Source organism: Helicoverpa armigera, chromosome 10, assembly GCF_030705265.1.
Source record: "Helicoverpa armigera isolate CAAS_96S chromosome 10, ASM3070526v1, whole genome shotgun sequence".
In the NCBI taxonomy this organism is placed as follows: Eukaryota; Metazoa; Arthropoda; class Insecta; order Lepidoptera; family Noctuidae; genus Helicoverpa; species Helicoverpa armigera.
The window spans coordinates 8,094,354-8,111,171 of NC_087129.1; the positions used below are offsets into that span (position 1 = coordinate 8,094,354).

At 38.4% G+C, this 16,818-nt stretch overlaps 2 protein-coding genes across 3 annotated transcripts in view; one reads left to right on the plus strand and one right to left on the minus strand.

Annotated features, from left to right (window-relative positions):
* The first annotated feature begins 558 nt into the window (after nucleotides 1–558).
* On the plus strand, nucleotides 559–12,499 carry LOC110378429 (adenylate cyclase type 9). Of its 2 annotated transcripts, none has more exons than XM_021337671.3 (8): nucleotides 559–814; nucleotides 1,374–1,729; nucleotides 1,859–2,865; nucleotides 3,209–3,463; nucleotides 3,549–3,902; nucleotides 5,065–5,456; nucleotides 6,606–6,842; nucleotides 8,075–12,499. In XM_021337671.3, the coding sequence occupies exons 2-8, from the start codon at nucleotides 1,443–1,445 to the stop codon at nucleotides 9,890–9,892; spliced, it is 4,350 nt and encodes a 1,449-aa protein (XP_021193346.3). In that variant the 5' UTR covers nucleotides 559–814; nucleotides 1,374–1,442; the 3' UTR covers nucleotides 9,893–12,499. The 2 variants fall into 2 exon arrangements, with proteins under 2 accessions (XP_021193346.3, XP_021193347.3); XM_021337672.3 differs by having other exon boundaries at nucleotides 560–814; nucleotides 6,606–6,809.
* Nucleotides 12,500–12,910: 411 nt separating this feature from the next.
* Nucleotides 12,911–16,818, minus strand: part of LOC110378439 (gamma-aminobutyric acid receptor alpha-like) — a 29,416-nt gene continuing 25,508 nt past the window's right edge. The window contains exons 5-11 of the mRNA XM_064036466.1: nucleotides 16,105–16,187; nucleotides 15,885–16,019; nucleotides 14,600–14,727; nucleotides 14,329–14,514; nucleotides 14,121–14,252; nucleotides 13,497–13,680; nucleotides 12,911–13,075 (exon numbers count right to left, since the gene is read on the minus strand). Coding sequence (XP_063892536.1) covers nucleotides 12,912–13,075; nucleotides 13,497–13,680; nucleotides 14,121–14,252; nucleotides 14,329–14,514; nucleotides 14,600–14,727; nucleotides 15,885–16,019; nucleotides 16,105–16,187 — 1,012 coding nt within the window. The 3' untranslated portion in view covers nucleotide 12,911. The remainder of the gene's footprint in view (nucleotides 13,076–13,496; nucleotides 13,681–14,120; nucleotides 14,253–14,328; nucleotides 14,515–14,599; nucleotides 14,728–15,884; nucleotides 16,020–16,104; nucleotides 16,188–16,818) is intronic.

Below are 16,818 nucleotides of genomic sequence, written 5' to 3' on the forward strand. Positions count from 1 at the left end.
AAATCCGGGGAAACCCGACCGGATGGCAGCCCTAATCGTGGATGAAAATCCCGCTTTTTTCTCAATAAGTTCAAAATAGTGGGTATTTTGGCAGAAAAAAAAATTATGTCCGTAACTAATAATTACGTAAATAAATGTGGTATTAATTAATTAATTCATTATTTAATTTCCCTTAACTTAATATGTATATTTGTAATATGTAATTTCTGTCGGGACTGATAATCCGTAGTCGTAGTAATTCAAGCTGCGAGTTTGGAAGTTCCACACTACATGGCTTGTTCTGGCAAAAACATCAACTTCTAACTTCATTCCGGGGGAAATACTTACACCTACTTTTTTTCGACTACCTTAGTCATGCATGCTCATGCATAATGCTCATGCAAGAGCTAGAACTCTTGCTAGCGTAGATAGAACTTAAAACATTCACCTCAATTTTCAATAATTATTAGAATCAATTAAATTAATCAAATTCACAAGCAATGAGCCGTACTAAATTGAATCGACTAATCGATTATAATAGTACTGAATTTAGTTCTGCTGTATTCATTCTCTGGATTTTCTGTCATTGTTTGTCGACATTTCACATCACATCATTCGTTCATGCGTACATCTCTAAAACGTATATTGTGTGGATTGTGTCTTTTTTGTGACTTTTTACTCTTCACTTTGGTTTTAAATAAATTAAATGCATTAGTATTCATAAAAGAAAAGTGAGCATGTTATTATTCTCAATACTGGATAATAATATTTACAAAAAATTGATCTGTAATAACCTTGATCAATAAACGTCAAGAATTCAAGTGAGAATGAATTGGTAAGTAAAATACTTTTTAAGTTGTAATTAAAATAGCTTAAATTCGCAAGTATCTTCATAATTTTTTTTTTATTTGTAATCCCGCCTGTAATAATCTAAATAAATTATGCGAAGCTTCAGGCTTCAGAGTACTTTATTGCAACTTTTAATAGTTGGAACAGATTTTATTTATTATTTAATTAATTAATAACTTCAACAGTGTCTTGGTACATCAGTTAAAGTTTCCAGATAGCGCAAAATTATGAAGTATTTTATGGAGAGCAATTTCCATAAAATAAATCCCTTGGTTTAAAACTAATTAATACAAATAATCTTGTGGGATAATTTCTTGTCATCTTCATCTCATCAAAGGGTTCATGCAATAAACAACCTATTATAAAGTTTTAGCTTTTAGCTATGGGTTCAAAGTAAGATCTTTTTTGAAGTTCTGTCTTAGTTCTGGTACACAAAGAATAAAAATCACAATAAATAAGGGTGATGAAATAAAAGTTTTATAGTAGGTAAAAAAATAAATATTCTGTAGTACCTATTAAGAAAAACATATTGTTTTTGTGAATAGATTCAAATATGAGCAAAAATGTTGGTGCTGTGGTTTAAGAATGGGTGACATGAAATATTCTGAATTAAAATGAATGCTCCAAGTGGGTGTGTCAGCTGCAGTGATGGGTCACAGCAGTTTGATAGCAAACACGATGCTGATTGCTCTGAGGGGGAAGATGCCCAGATCAGACTGGCACCACATGTGCAGGCCTACCTGGCCCGCAACAACCCCACCACCAACTGTTGTGGACTCACCATACCCATCGCTTTTGAGAGGGCAGCTACAGGAACATGGTGGAATCCCAGATTTGATTCAGAGATACTTGAAGGCCAATACAGAAGCAGTTCCTTTAGACAAATAAGATTAAGATTTAGGTAAGTGATCTCACATAAAAATCCCATGTGAGTGTATAGTATTCTGCATGAATGGAACATAAATTGCTTGTCACATTTTATTATTATCAGGTAATCATGTTTGATGTTTTTTATTTTTTCTTTTTTCAGATTTGCACTTTTATACATTTTGATATTTTCTATATCATGGTTTGTCTACTTTGTGGCCCTTGGTTTGAATGGCATAACAGTAAAATGGCCATTTTTATGTTCTATATTTGGTGGGGTTCTATTGATAACATCTGTTATGCTATTTGTGACATTCACAAATATATACAAAGTGTACACATTCAAGCTATCCCTGGTCATGGCACTCGCTCTGTGTACACTCAGCCTGTCACTGGTGACGCTCACCACACGGTTAGACACAGCATTGTCGCAGGCTGCTGACATCAGTCAGTCAGGGCACTTCACCATGTGCATTGAAATATTGCTGATTATATATACACTTACACCACTACCACTGTATGCCTGCGTCATTATTGGAATTTTGTATTCAATTGTGTTTGAAGTACTGAATATTGTGTTGCATTTGTCAGAGCAAGAATGGCAGTGCCCTGGAATGTTTGTGAGAGTTTTACTGCAACTTTGTGTTCATATAATTGGTGTACATATTTACCTAATGACCTTTGTAAGAATGCGTGGCACGTTTATGAAAGTAGGACAGAGCCTGTTAGTAAGAAAGCAATTGGAAATGGAGAAGCAGCTCAAAGAAAAGATGATACATTCTGTAATGCCACCGAAAGTGGCCAGCTGGCTGCTGGAGGAGCAAGTACTTGAAACTGAAACTAATATAAAGACACACAATCCGCTCAAACCTAGACATTCAAATCCCGGCGCATCGGACATCAAGTCGCTATTTAGGCCTTTCAACATGAGCTCAATGGACAATGTCAGTATATTGTTTGCCGATATTGTTGGCTTTACCAAGATGTCAAGTAATAAGGGTGCTGAAGAGTTAGTAAATATATTAAATGATCTATTTGAGAAGTTTGATGAGTTGTGTCAAAATCATGGGTGTGAGAAAATTTCCACTCTCGGTGATTGTTATTATTGCGTATCTGGTTGCCCTGAGCCGAGGCCCGATCATGCTACGTGCTGCGTAGAAATGGGATTGGGTAAGTGATATCGTCGTGGAAAATATTTTATATTAGCAACAGTAGTAGGCAAAATATTTATTTGGAAACAGGAAAATATTCGTATAGGTACTTTTTGATATGAACCATTTTGATATCTGATGGGTTAAATATCAAGTTACTGTCATTGGGCATGTTTATACCACATCTTGCGTTTATACGGACGTAGTACCTATACCGTTTACAGTAAAACCTTAGCGGGACGTAGGCACGGTTTGACCTAAGATATGTATCCAAACAAACACTGTATTGCAAGAAAAGCTTGACTGACGCTTTCAAAGCGTAAAAATAGCATGCACGCATAAACTCGTAAATTATATTTCAGGAATGATAGACGCCATCAAGGAATTCGATAGAGTTCGCGGTGAAGGAATAAATATGCGGGTTGGGGTTCACACTGGTACCGTCCTGTGTGGCATAGTCGGCACACGACGGTTTAAATTCGACGTATGGAGTAACGACGTCAGTTTCGCCAATAAAATGGAATCCACTGGGAAGCCAGGTCGCGTCCACATATCAGAAGAGACTGCTAAATTTCTTGGAGGTTCCTATATCTTAGAAGAGGGCGATGACGTCTTCGGTGAGTGTGTACCTTATAAATAGAAATACGATTGCACCATCGTTTGTATTGTTGACACATTCTAAAACCAATTCTGTTTGTCCAGGTCATAAAACCTATTTTATCGAAGGTCGTCAGCTGTACTCTCCTTATAGCCATGACAATTGTCTCACTCCCTCCAATCCTCTTAACTTACGCCTGATAATATCCCCCGCAGCATCTCCTCAGTCCGTCCTATCCTGCAACCATTCCCCACTACCGATGTCCCCGAGAGCCGATGATAGATTAGACTCCAGAAAAGTAGATACTAGAAATTTCTTATCCCCAAGTGCATTTCACTTCCGAACAAAAGCTAGTTCACTGCCCAGTATATTGGATTCGGACACCGAACTAGACGAAAAGAGAGAAAAAGGATTCCCTGAAACTAACGACAGCTCATCGAAGAGTCCAACCTCTGTAGGTGAGTGTTCATTTTTAATTATTTGGATAGGTACCAGTATCTTGCTGTATTTGAAACGAAACCTAACTTTTGTAAAATTGCTTTCGCTTAGCTAGTAACAGAAGTGTACCAACATTTGTACTTTCTGGAGATAAAACTGGATATTTCTTTCATATTTTAACATAATGTTATTTTTATTCGGGAGAAGCACAATATAGTGAATTGAACCGTGGAAAAGTGTTATTTATCACAAGAATAAGGCACAAGCTGATAAGATACAGAGTGACTTCATCACTTGAAGGTGCTCTTTGTCACTCAGATCACGACATCAGTAGGATGATTTGTGTTAGTCACTCTCGCGGCTATCTTCAATACTCTAGATTCAAATAAAACAGTTACACTGAACCCTAACTCTTAATAGAAGTCTAAACGCATGCAGCACATAAAACTAATCGTCAATACGCATTTGCTATCAGAAATGGCGGTAATATCGAGCAAAATAAACTGTAAACATGTAGCAGAATTCGATTTTATAGTCCAGCAATTAAAGTCGCTATAGATTACTACTGCTTTCATTGCAAACACCTACCTGGTAGGTACTGATTTAAGGAGAACAATGTAAAATGTTGCTGAGCCACTGACATACGAACATATAAATATTTTTAGATAACTCAGAAATTGATCCTCGATCTTCCATTTTGTTATTATATTTTGTTGTCAATATCTTAGCAATTTCCGCCGGCTTTGTTTAAGCCTGTTTTCCTTTGTAGATATATGTATCAATCATCTTGATGTCTCTCGAAATGTTTTTTGTACAAAGGTAATCTACTATGCTACTACTTACGTATTATCTTTCCAAGTTTAGAGATCTTCTCCAACGGTAGCTATTCATTTGTAGATATAAATTGAAAAAATGCTGTAAGGTCTGAAAATGCAATATTATAAAACCAACAAAATATTTCTATCAGACTTTATTTAAAGCTTTCGAAAACAAAAGGACAGTGATGCATATTTTTCCTTGAAGAAGATGAATGATCGCAAAGGCTTCATTTGTTTTTCTTTAAGAACAATTAATTGTTCATGAAGTATTTATAGTAATCACCATATAACTTATGTATTCTATTGGTAATGAAAAGATATCTACGGCATTCGTATTTAAATAAGAAAAACCAATATATTTTAGGAAGCTACGGAAAATATACGACTAAGCTGAAGAATTGGAAAGTGCCTAGATTTTTACGGAAACATTCAGATACGCCGCTTCATGAGATGAAAAAGCAAGAGATGGCTGACAAGTCTATAAATTTCTTGGAGCGGGGGGACGTAGGGGGTGGTGTGCAGTCCAGTAATGGTTACCAGCAAGTGCCTATTGTGATAGAATCTCAAGACAATAAGAGTAGGCCGGCGCAGAGTATCATTAAGCTGAACATACCGCCCCTCAGCCATGACATGGCGTCCTTCGAGAGAGAAATCATCGACATACGATCCTACTTGAGCCAGTCGAGGAGTAACATGTCACCCTTCGCAAGGAGTAGCAGCTATCGTTCGCAGTATGGCAGATCGAACAATATCGAGGTAAATATAAGTTACTAATACATAAACAGCACATAAATCAATATGTTTATTTCGACATGGGTATTCACCGAGACTGAGTAAAAGGTGTTTATGTGTCACACTGAAGTGCTTTGTCTCAAGTCACGGATCTTTACTATCGGCAACGTGTAACGGCGTCGGTCATTGGGACACGTCCAAGTGAATATACTCAGATAATACAGATTCTGATAAGAAACGTTTTAAGAAGATCTGCACGCCGAGGTCGTGTATTATCCGCGCTCCGCTCCGCCATATACAAAATATTAATAGAATCATATTTGAACTACCATCATGTTTGTTTTTTATAGCATCTTATCGCTCAGTTTTATATCTTTGCGAGATTATCAAAAGTTTTGGTTACGAAATATAAACTTTGTAACCTCGTCCTTGACTCTGGAGCAATGTGAGTCTCAAGTTACGTCTCACAGATATTGAAGTTTGCGCAACTCATTTGTAATAATTATTATCTTATTATCCGCTGGACGTCTAATATAATTTGTAGTATGTGGTGCACTCGTAGGTATCTATTTTTATAATCAGTTATTTCCATCATAATAATGATTTGTTGATCAGTCTATGTTTATGATAACAAATGCCAACTGGTTTTATACCTATATGTAGGTAGGAAAATAGCACATGAACTTTCAGTACAAATAAATGTTTATCATTTAAATTAGATTTGTCGTGAACGAGGGACTTGGAAAACTCCCAGTAGTCTATTTACTGTAGAAATACACTGGATAGCATAGAATATCTCACTGACTGTTTAACGAATACGCATGAGATATCCACAACATTTCAGACATATGTACCAATGTTTCTAACAATGTTCATAACGAATGAGACACATAAATAAACATTTTGTTTTAATTGAAGCAATAACTACATTTTTAAAAATTATAAGCCGTATTATAGGCCTGAATATAAAAAGTTATTTGAGGCTTAGCAATAATATGATCGGGCATGAGCCGTGCCGTGCGCGAATTTATTTAATTTCTATAGCACACAATATAAGCGAGAAAACTTGTGTACACATACATTTAACACGTGTTAGCGGGTAATGAGGAGTTGACTAAACACCAACCTATTTTCGATACATTGTTAAAATATGTCTGTCTAAATACATTGTAGGTGCCAGTTTGTCGTGCTCGCAGTTCAACGATCACGACGCAGGATGAGTTCATTCGGCCTAAAGAGCGCAAGTTGAACTTGCCGCTGCCGTCGCCGCAGGTGTCCCGCCCGCCCGATGACGTCATCAGCCTGTGCCCCTCCGTCAACAGCCGCAAGGACTCGGGAATCAGAAGCACCAGCCGCCGCTCCAGCATACAGCAACAGGTCAACTTTGATGTACCTATTTTTACTTATAACGTAAGTAAAACATGCATAAATTAATCCCGCATGTATGTATGTACATCAACCATTTTTTTCCACATAAATAAACTTGACGCAGATTTGAGTTAGTGCGCGAAGATTTTTGAGAAATGGTAACGCATCGTAAACATGCTTTTAATAAATTATAAACATGTTCCCTGTGCTGCAGTCGTAAACCATGCCCGCTATGCCATAGCACTGCAATTTGTAGCAGCTTTCCGCTTTATTTATGTTGACTATGGTTCAAAGCTGCGTGACTACCTTGTTTATGTTACTCTTGTGTATGAAAGCTTAGATTTTCTAGTTCATATTTTTTATTACTTTTGTCATAATTCAAAAATTCAACTTCACATTTCCTTGAAACTGTTATATGTAGTTGGTTATGTATGTGCTACACCCACAAGTCCATTGACGAAGGAGTCGGGTTACAAATCACTTAGGTGGTCGGAGTGGGTGCCAGTTACGTCACTGACGTAACCAGAGCAAATGTCACGTTTACTAGTGTCAGGGATTTTGTGGCGGGACTGACGAAAATAAAGTTTATAGCCAGTGGTAAACTTTAGTATCTATTAATTATCTTGAGGAAAATAATATATTGTTACATTTACCTACTAACTCAATTTTTGAAGTTGATAAGTGTAGTTCATAAGTATTTGGTTAGTGTCATTAAAAACTAGGAGGCTAATTGAAATAACAAAGTATCTGCAGCTGCAAATACTTAAACGTAATTTAAAATGATTTATATTTATTTTAATTATTACGCATGTAATTCGCATGCGCTAATGATAAAAATATTATTGTGGGATTTCAAAACCGCGTGTGAATCATTGTAATTTTACACCAGCGTCAGTCAAATGCGAAATTGTGTAATTCAATAGCTTTAGCAACTGTTGTAAATCGGTACTGACGGAATGTCGCCCTATCTTAAAAGGGGAAACCAGTAAATACTAACCGGACGCGATGCAATAATTCTTGATGTAATCACGCACAAGCTTGTATATTATACTTGCGCTTTCAACTTTCGTAAACACATGCGTCAATGCGCCTCGTCAGCCGCCTCGCCGTGTCACAGCCTTCATTACGTAATAACGGCGATTACACACTCCTTGCGCTTGCGCACCGTCTCTGACTGACCAATTCTTATCCACGCTACCTAAAATGCACTTGCGCACTCTTTGATACTAATAGACTGTCTAGCAATTATTAAAATGTGAGTGTAAAAATTACAGATCTACGCACTAAACCACATAGCGACGTCGCACCCCGACATGATGCAGCACCGCGTGTCGGGCTACTACACCTCGAGCCAGTCGTCACTGAACGAGCTGGCGCGCAGTCGCCTGCCGCCGCCGCTCAACGACGACCAGGTGCAGTCCCTGCAGAAACTGCGCAAGCAGTCCGACCTGCAGCTCATACGCTGCGTGCAGGACAACGCGCGCTCAGGCATCAACTACTTCGTACAACCGCCCCTCAACAGATTCACCCTCTTCTTCAAATCCTCCGAAATAGAACGACACTACAGAGATAAAGCCCACAGGAGCGACGACAGCGAAGACTTCCCTCCCACACTCACCACTTCCAGATTCAACACTGCTTTAGACATTCTAGTCTCAGCCATCATTTTCTTGGCGGTGACGGCTTCAATATTCATATTGTACAGTGACTGGAGATCTTCCATTAGATGGTTTGTCTTTTTTATGTGCATAGAAATTATGGCGATGGCACTCTGTTCCTATAGACATTACCTGAAATGGAAAACGAATCACGAAGCGATTACAGAGTCGATCTCTCGTTCTGTGAGAATATTCAGGAAGCTGTCGAACTGGTTCCCGTGGCACCTGTCGGGCGGGCTGCTCATCAGTTTGCCGATACTTGCAGTGCTCATAAACTTCACTTGTGAGGGCACCACGATGACGATCCTCCGAGGTGAACAGTCGTTCTATGTGTACCTGTTCTGTATAAGTGTAGTGCATTTCTGCAACTTCACACAGATGAACTGGCTAGTGAAAAATACTCTAGTGACGCTTTATGCTGGTTTGTTCCTATTTTTTGCTGTGTTAGGTTGTCACGAAGCTAATACTCAAATGCTGCTGGATGCTGATATTACCTTACGGCTAAGTCCACAAATGTTTGCTCAGAATATTACCGATTACGGGATTGGAAATAGCTCAATGATCGACTGGGATGACATCAACAATGGTACCATAGGCTTCGACAGTCACCAGCATAAGTTGCACTTGACGGAGCTTTATTTAGATATCGCATTATTGTTAATGCTCGTGTGGTTCTTGAACAGAGAATTTGAAATTAGTTACCGATTGAGTTTCTATAGTAATGTAGTGGCGAACCGCGACAAACAGAGAGTGCAGAATATGAGGAATCAGGCGGATTGGTTGCTCCACAATATAATACCGCGTCACGTGGCCGACCAGCTGAAGAATACTGCAAAGTATTCTGAAAATCACAAAGACGTCGCGATCATATTTGCCAGTATAGTGAACTTTAATGAAATGTACGACGAGTCGTATTTGAAAGGGAAAGAATACCTGCGGGTACTTAACGAGTTGATCGCGGACTTCGATGAGCTATTGGAAAGGCCAGAGTTTCAGCACGTGGAGAAGATCAAAACTATAGGCAGCACTTTCATGGCAGCGAGCGGCTTGAATCCCGACCTCAGGCACGAGTCGCGCGGTACATACGACCACCTGTACCAGCTGATGGAGTTCGCGTTAGAGATGCAGAAGGTGGTGGACAACTTCAACCAAGACTTGCTCGAGTTCGACTTTATACTTCGGATCGGGTATAACTTTGGCGACGTGACGGCTGGTGTTATTGGTACTTCGAAGTTGTACTATGACATTTGGGGGGACGCGGTGAACATAGCGTCGCGAATGGACTCGACAGGCGTGGCCAAGAGGATCCAGGTAGGCGAGGCTTGTATCCCGGTGCTGTCGGCGCGGTACGAGTTCGAGCCGAGAGGCAGCGTGTACGTAAAAGGCAAAGATAACATGAATGTTTATCTCGTCGTAGGTAGAAAAGATACGTAGATAAAAAATATTCATAATGAAATATAGAATCTGTGATTTAATTATTTATATTGGAGATGTGAATATATGAAATTCTTATTTATTGTGTGCAGTCTATAAGTGAGATGTAAGAGCTTGACAAAATACTCGGGGTGTTGCACAGGCTATTAATTTATTGTTATTTTAGCTTATATGGATGACATGTGAGAGAGTGTGAGTGAGTGGATATTTAATTTGAATGAGTAATCGAAACTATTAAAATCTCCTTGCCTATACCGAAATATCTGTGACCAGTGTTCTAGTCTTCTAAATTCAATGGGAATGCTCCAGTTTTTATGACGTGTTAGTGTATAGGTTTGTATAGAGCTGACGATATGCTTGATTGGAAAGTGAGCAGTTATTTTGATTGACGGCAGCTGTTTTTAATTTAAAAATTGGATCATTGCCATTTATATGACTTGTATATTCAAATTTACCTTCTTATTATTACGGAGAATAAATTTATATTTGTATATAAAAAGTAAATATTGACCCACTTGGGCTAGTAAATAAAGTTTTATATTTATATAATGTAATTAATGTGTTAGCGTTAAGTAAATGGTACTAATACTTTGTAGTGAGTAGATATGTTTATATTGTGTATGTAGTAACGCATCGCTTACCATTATACAAATCTTTTGTCAATTTTATAGATCGGGTTCCGTAGGAATTAGGGTCCGTTGCAATACATATTCAATATTAATATAATATGATCAAGACTCTTTCATAATTAATAATAAATAAGGTAACACTGCATGTGTTTTAAAATGATAAATTAAGCACTGAATGCGTAACTACTGATCAAATCGAATGATCTAGAATTGATTATCTCGTATGATTGCCACTACCAGATTACGTTGTAATCATTAAGCGAAAGTTTGCGATACGTAATGCTCACAGTACTGCTTCCTAAGGAAAATGCAGCTTGTATGTATACACGACGCGCCGTAGCTATTAGAATACGCGTCGGTTCGCTGCCAATGAATTAGCTATAACAAAACGTAGGCACCATAATTTTTACTCCTGTATATTATAAGTACTTACGGGACCTCTAATACTGTTTGCTCATTACGTGAAATACTTAGCGCGATACCAAAGTTGGTGATTTGATTTTACATAACTTTCGCCATGAATATTTGGCAACCCTTCAGGCGCATCTAGCATTATTAGTGAACTATTTTCCTAATAAATTTGTATTGTCCACGCGCCATATTCTAAATGTCTATACGAGTTTACACAATTCAATATTTGCCATTACAATGTTGAGGTAGTAGGTAATTTTCATACTTATGATGAAAGCCTTAAAAAAAACTATACATTCCACTATGTATTTAATCTATATGCCTTCAAAATGTCTATTTTTTACTTATAAATGGCGTACTAAAGGTTGGCAGTTTTGCAACGAAGTGAATTAGTATATTTACAGAATGTTGGACCAACAGGATACTAGTTAGCCTAAATAGCTCTCTTCGAAATTTACCTCTTCTTGAATACATTTTCAACTATGACGATTATAATAACTTATGTATTTGTGATATTTGTTAGAGGAGTGTTATATGATTATGTATACCTAGACAGATATTATATAATATTTAACATCGATTGTTCTCTCTATAGTGAAGATGTTAGGAGCCGTACAAATATTATTTACATGTGTTTATTTATGTCTTGCCCTGAGTGCAGGTTATATTGAGATAAACCGACTTTGTATATAATAGTAACCGCGTCAGATGAGCCCACTATTGTAAAGCAGGACTAATTCTTTCTGCAAACATGACTATTTAGCGGTCGTCTGATTGGAAAAGCATACTTGATACTCGCAAATGGCAGTCGTATCTAATTTCGGGAACGAAAACAGAATTGTACATTTTCAATACGTAATTAGCTGGTGGTTTCGGACGACCGCAGAAAATCGACATGTTGCGGTCACGGTAATGCCTCGTTGACGAATTGACCGACAAAACTGTATAGAAACATTGATTGTTATGATTTATATTACTTTGTAGTTTGTAGCACAATATTGTGCAAATATAGATAAGAATACATTTATACTACAGTTTGTTTACCTTATGAGTTATTGCATTAACTACTGGTGTGATGATCGATCGGTCGGTGTTTCTATGCGGTTTTATTTTATTTGCAATAATTAGATGAGTAGGTACACGTATTTTTACGTTATCGTCAATGGGGCTACCAATTTTTATATGCCGTCCATTTTGAGTGACGAGGAAATGGCTGGTTTAATTAATTATATTTTCTATTAACTATTTATCTGAATGATTATTTTCGCTGTTGATTGCATCTATTTTTCAATATTTTCACTCTGTCCTTTTTTTTTTGAATGATATTAATTTTCGATTTTCGGCGTTTAGTATTCTTGGTCACTCAAAATGGACAGTGATCCACCAAATAATAAGGCCTATGGCAATATGATGGAATGTTTTATACTTGGTAAACTTATATATTTTGTAATAAAAGCATTATATTTAATAATCGTAAGATCAAAGTGTTCAAGAGTTCCGACTTCAACAAGATTCACTATACCTATAACGGCTTTAGTTTTGAATAAAATAAAACACCTGAAATACAGTCACGTCTATTTATTTTTATACCTTGGACAATATTGGACATATTTCTATAATAACGCCATTTATAACGTTCTATTCTATGGGGACATTGATTAAAATGAACACTGACTAGATACAAGAAAGTTATGGTCTTAAAATATTCATTCTGTACTGAAATACTTTCTGAACAGTACGTTCAGCAACTACTATGAAAAGGTGAATGACCCTGAAGGAGCTATAGTGCATGTATTAAAACAAACAGTACCTACCTGTGTATGACTAATGACTTCTTCAGTTTTATAAAGTAGACTGAAGAATATTTTGTGGTTAGGCTTTTCATAATTAATTATTTATATCTACAACCTAGTACCTACACTACCTACTAATACGTTTGGCACACATATATATTTTTATTAATAATTCATACATAAAATCTAATGAGACAAAGTATTCATAGGGTTGTCACTCCAAGCGAAGTCATCGCTGGAGAACGCGTAGACCATCCAGTAGAACAAGTTGAGAAGAGCGAACGACGCCGGGAACATGACGCGGGCAGCTCGGTCGATGTGAGACACGCTGTTTATGTGGCCGCGGCTGCCTGTAATGAGAAAAAAAAACAAATGTGAGTTAAATAATAAAATATTATCTAAATTCAGCATTAGCTGGTCTTTTCCTCTTAAAATTGACAAGACTTCATAGTTGCGCGATGAAAAGTGAGAGGAACAAAAAAGTTCCGGCTCTCGCTGATTTCAGGGCCTTGGATAAGTTGGGAACAAGCCATCAGTAGGTAACCCGAACTACAAGCACATTTCGCATAGTAAGAAGGTAAGTAACATGAGTGTAGCGGCGCGTTCACACTAGCTTTCCGTGCGTAACGTGTCGCACGAATATGCTAGTTTTTTTCCACGCTGTCCGCTAATGTGAAAGCACTTACTGTTTTACTTTAATTTTAGTAGGAAAGTATGTCTTGTATTAGCATTTATACTATACCTATCACAAAATTTCATGCAGATACATACCAGCTTCCACCTGTCTCTGGCGCCTATATCGATCGTCTCCAGCGAGACAGTAGAGCAACTGACGCCAGCGTGGCACTCGCCTCTCGGTCTGCGTGGTGCGTTCCATCGTCAGACGAACTGCCGTCTGTTCTGCTGGGCCCCCGCTCTCATCTGTTGTGGTGCTTTGAGCGGGGAGAGTGAAGCTCTGCAATTTATTTTTTTACTGAATTAAATCTTAGTTCTACTTAGTATCTCTGACGGTTGTGGTACTCGCAGTGGTGGCGTAACAAGGTGTGCGTGTCATAGGCCCTGGCCTACGGCATCGCACTTTAAGGGACCTGGCGAAGTCCTTTAGACTAAATGGTGGAATAAGAGATACTGATCTACGAATTTAAGCGTGTTTGTTGGGAACTTATAATAAGTGTTTCTGTCCAGTGACCTTTTTTGATCTCTCTGGGTTGGAAACGAAAGGATAGGGGTCCCGTCTACGTCTTGTTTGGTCCAAGTTCTGTTCGCTCAAGCTCAATCAAGTCCTAACTTCTCAGAGTCTTCTAATTTCTCGGGTTAACTCCATTATGACCATAATCAGATCTGCAATAAAATTCACCTCAAAAGCATAGATAATAAATAATTTGAGTAAATTACAAAGTTTGTAGTGGATCGTGCTGAGCTGCGCCGGCGTACCGCGAGTTGTCGCGCGGCAAACGCGTCACCGCCCACTTCTTCAATCAGTTCCTCCCATTCTGCATCATCGATCACGATCTCCCCTGAACCGACCTAAAACACACAACATTGGTAGGAGTTAAAAAAGCGTCTAAAGTTTGATAATACCAACAGTCAGGTCATTTGATACCTTAGTGAAATAATGCACGCCAGCAAACTCCAACAGTGTTGCAATGCAATAGAAGAAACTCATCAGTAAGAACCAGTCGAGAGCGGTTGCATATCTCACTTTAGGCAAGTCCGTGCGAGAATCCAAACTAATAGTGGAAAGGGTCAACACTGTCGTTATACCGAGCCCGACCCGGTCCGAAGTGGCCTGCAAAGTGCAAAGCGAATGTTTACGAGCGATCCATTGTACATTCACCGAATAAATGTACCTAATGTGTTTACATGTTAGGTACCTCGCGATGAATCCAGAATGATACCCAAGAAAGGACCACGATGAGTATGCAGGGCACGTACACTTGTATGAGAAAATAGCCCGTATGTCGCTGAAGGTTGAAGGATACTTGAAGCACTGAGAATTCGCCTGAAAATATTTCAATCTTGAAAAAAATATTGAAATTTCAATGCTAACTGTATGTTATTATATGCTATTTACAGCCTAATAATATAATATACTTTAATCCACGTCTTCAAAAGATAGACAGCAATACGAATGAATACTGAAAAACTACGATCACTTCCGATGTTACATATCTGAAGCCATTTACGCGAATGTAAATTTCTTGGCGCGTAAAAGCCGATTCGTGTCATTGGCGCGACGCGCTACAATTCGTTTGACATTATTTTGTATTTGCCTTCGAGAAGAAATAAGCAAATCATATTTATAAAAAAGCACTTGAGGCCTATTTTGTAAGGCAATTTTAGATAAAATGCTAAAACGCGACATGTTCCGAGCATAGAAATTTTCGGTAAATAAGAAGCGGGTAAAGTCATTTGTGGCTGAGTGAGTTTCCCCTTCGATGTTAGGACACGCGAAATATCATTGGTGTTTTTTTGTGAGTTTGTTCACAGACACATTTACGAATAAATAACGGCGATATTTACTTACTCATTGAACAAATACAATATGCATTTCAGCGAGAGCTGCATAACGGAAGTTTTAATGAATTTCGAGATCTACATGAATATATTATTTATAAAGTTCGGGAGGTGTTTTCCATACCCAAACCCATGTGCGCGGAATCACATTAAGTGGTAAGCGGATAAAGCGTTGGCGGGTCGTGAGAGGTACGCTCCTGGCGTGATGATTAGTGCACATGAGAGCACTGCCATGAGAACCCACGCTCCATCGAGAGCGTCCGCTCAATACCAAAAATATTTATAGTGACATAATTCCTTTATAATAAACACATATCACATTAAAACCTCTTAATTTCCTCCAATATGTCTGATAAAATCAAACGAGGATGTGTCTTTCCGCGTGTAAATACGTTTCTGTTTGTATAGGCTACGTAATAAGGACGGTTATTCTTGTTTGCGTCACACAAACTTTCTTCCTAAATGAGTAGAAGTTCTTTGTACTTAATCCGTGCAGTCATGCGCAATAACTATTATAATGTTCTTATTTTGTGCGAGGAAAGTAACTTGGTAAAAGTGATGCATGACAAAGCGAATACAATCCTTAGGTACCTATGTTTCAGGCAGTACGTTTGTACATATAGTTTGATAAGTACTGCTTACCTTCCCGTCGAGTGAATGTGAAGTTTCTGTAAGGGAAGCTGATGAGGTCGAATTGTGAGAGGGTCATGCCAGGAACAAAGTTGACGCTCTGAGAATTTTGCCATTGGTATACCAGTTGTTGGTTTGAGTATGCATCTGTAAAAACATAAAATGATTAAGTCAAGATGTTAACAAAATATGTATTTTTTATAATTTATATTACCTATAAAGTCATACTTACAGCTGCCTAGAATAAGAGGACATGACTGTCTGTCCATTGGAAAATTGCGGAGTTCCATAGGACATTTTGCTTTGATGGTTAATCTGCAAACACAAGATTCAATTTAATAACAAACTTCCACCATGATGTCCTCCTAGCCGATAATCGGCTACGGCGGCTGTTCTCATGTAAGGAGATTAGCCAACTACGCAGGACATATTATAGTGCACGAGCATTTGCGCAGACACAAGTGCACTCACTATTCCTTCACTCTCATAACCCGATGGGACGGCAATCCGACACGACCGGTAAGAGATCAGGCGCAGGACCGACATTTACGTGCTCTCCGATGCACGGGTGTATCAATCACCAGCTTCCAGGCTCCGGGCTGCTTTGTGAAAGTCTTCTAAAACCCACAAAGCGATTTCGGCCCGACTCGGGAATCGAACCCGAGACCTCGTGCTCAGCAGCCGCACTTGCGACAGCTAGACCAACGAGGCTTCCACCATAAAACTCCACTAAACAAAAATACCGAAACATAGACCAGAGGAGTACAAAAAACTAGAATTTAGTTAGCAATGGTTCACGTATTTGCAAAGTAGATCAGTAAATAGCAGGAACTGTCCAAAACGTCCGAAGTAAGGCGTTTAGATTAACTAAAAGGATCCTCAGCGCCTGTATGTCGTGTTCAACGAAGCAATTCCGCTGCCGAATTTCGTCCGAACTAAACCGATT

Bases quoted from the DNA above. Each gene is read 5' to 3' on its own strand.
- LOC110378429 (XM_021337671.3), top strand. From the start codon at position 1,443: ATGAATGCTCCAAGTGGGTGTGTCAGCTGCAGTGATGGGTCACAGCAG. The intron at 3,464-3,548 runs GTGAGTGTGTAC...CTGTTTGTCCAG, and splicing joins AGAGGGCGATGACGTCTTCG to GTCATAAAACCTATTTTATC. The intron at 6,843-8,074 runs GTAAGTAAAACA...TAAAAATTACAG, and splicing joins TACCTATTTTTACTTATAAC to ATCTACGCACTAAACCACAT.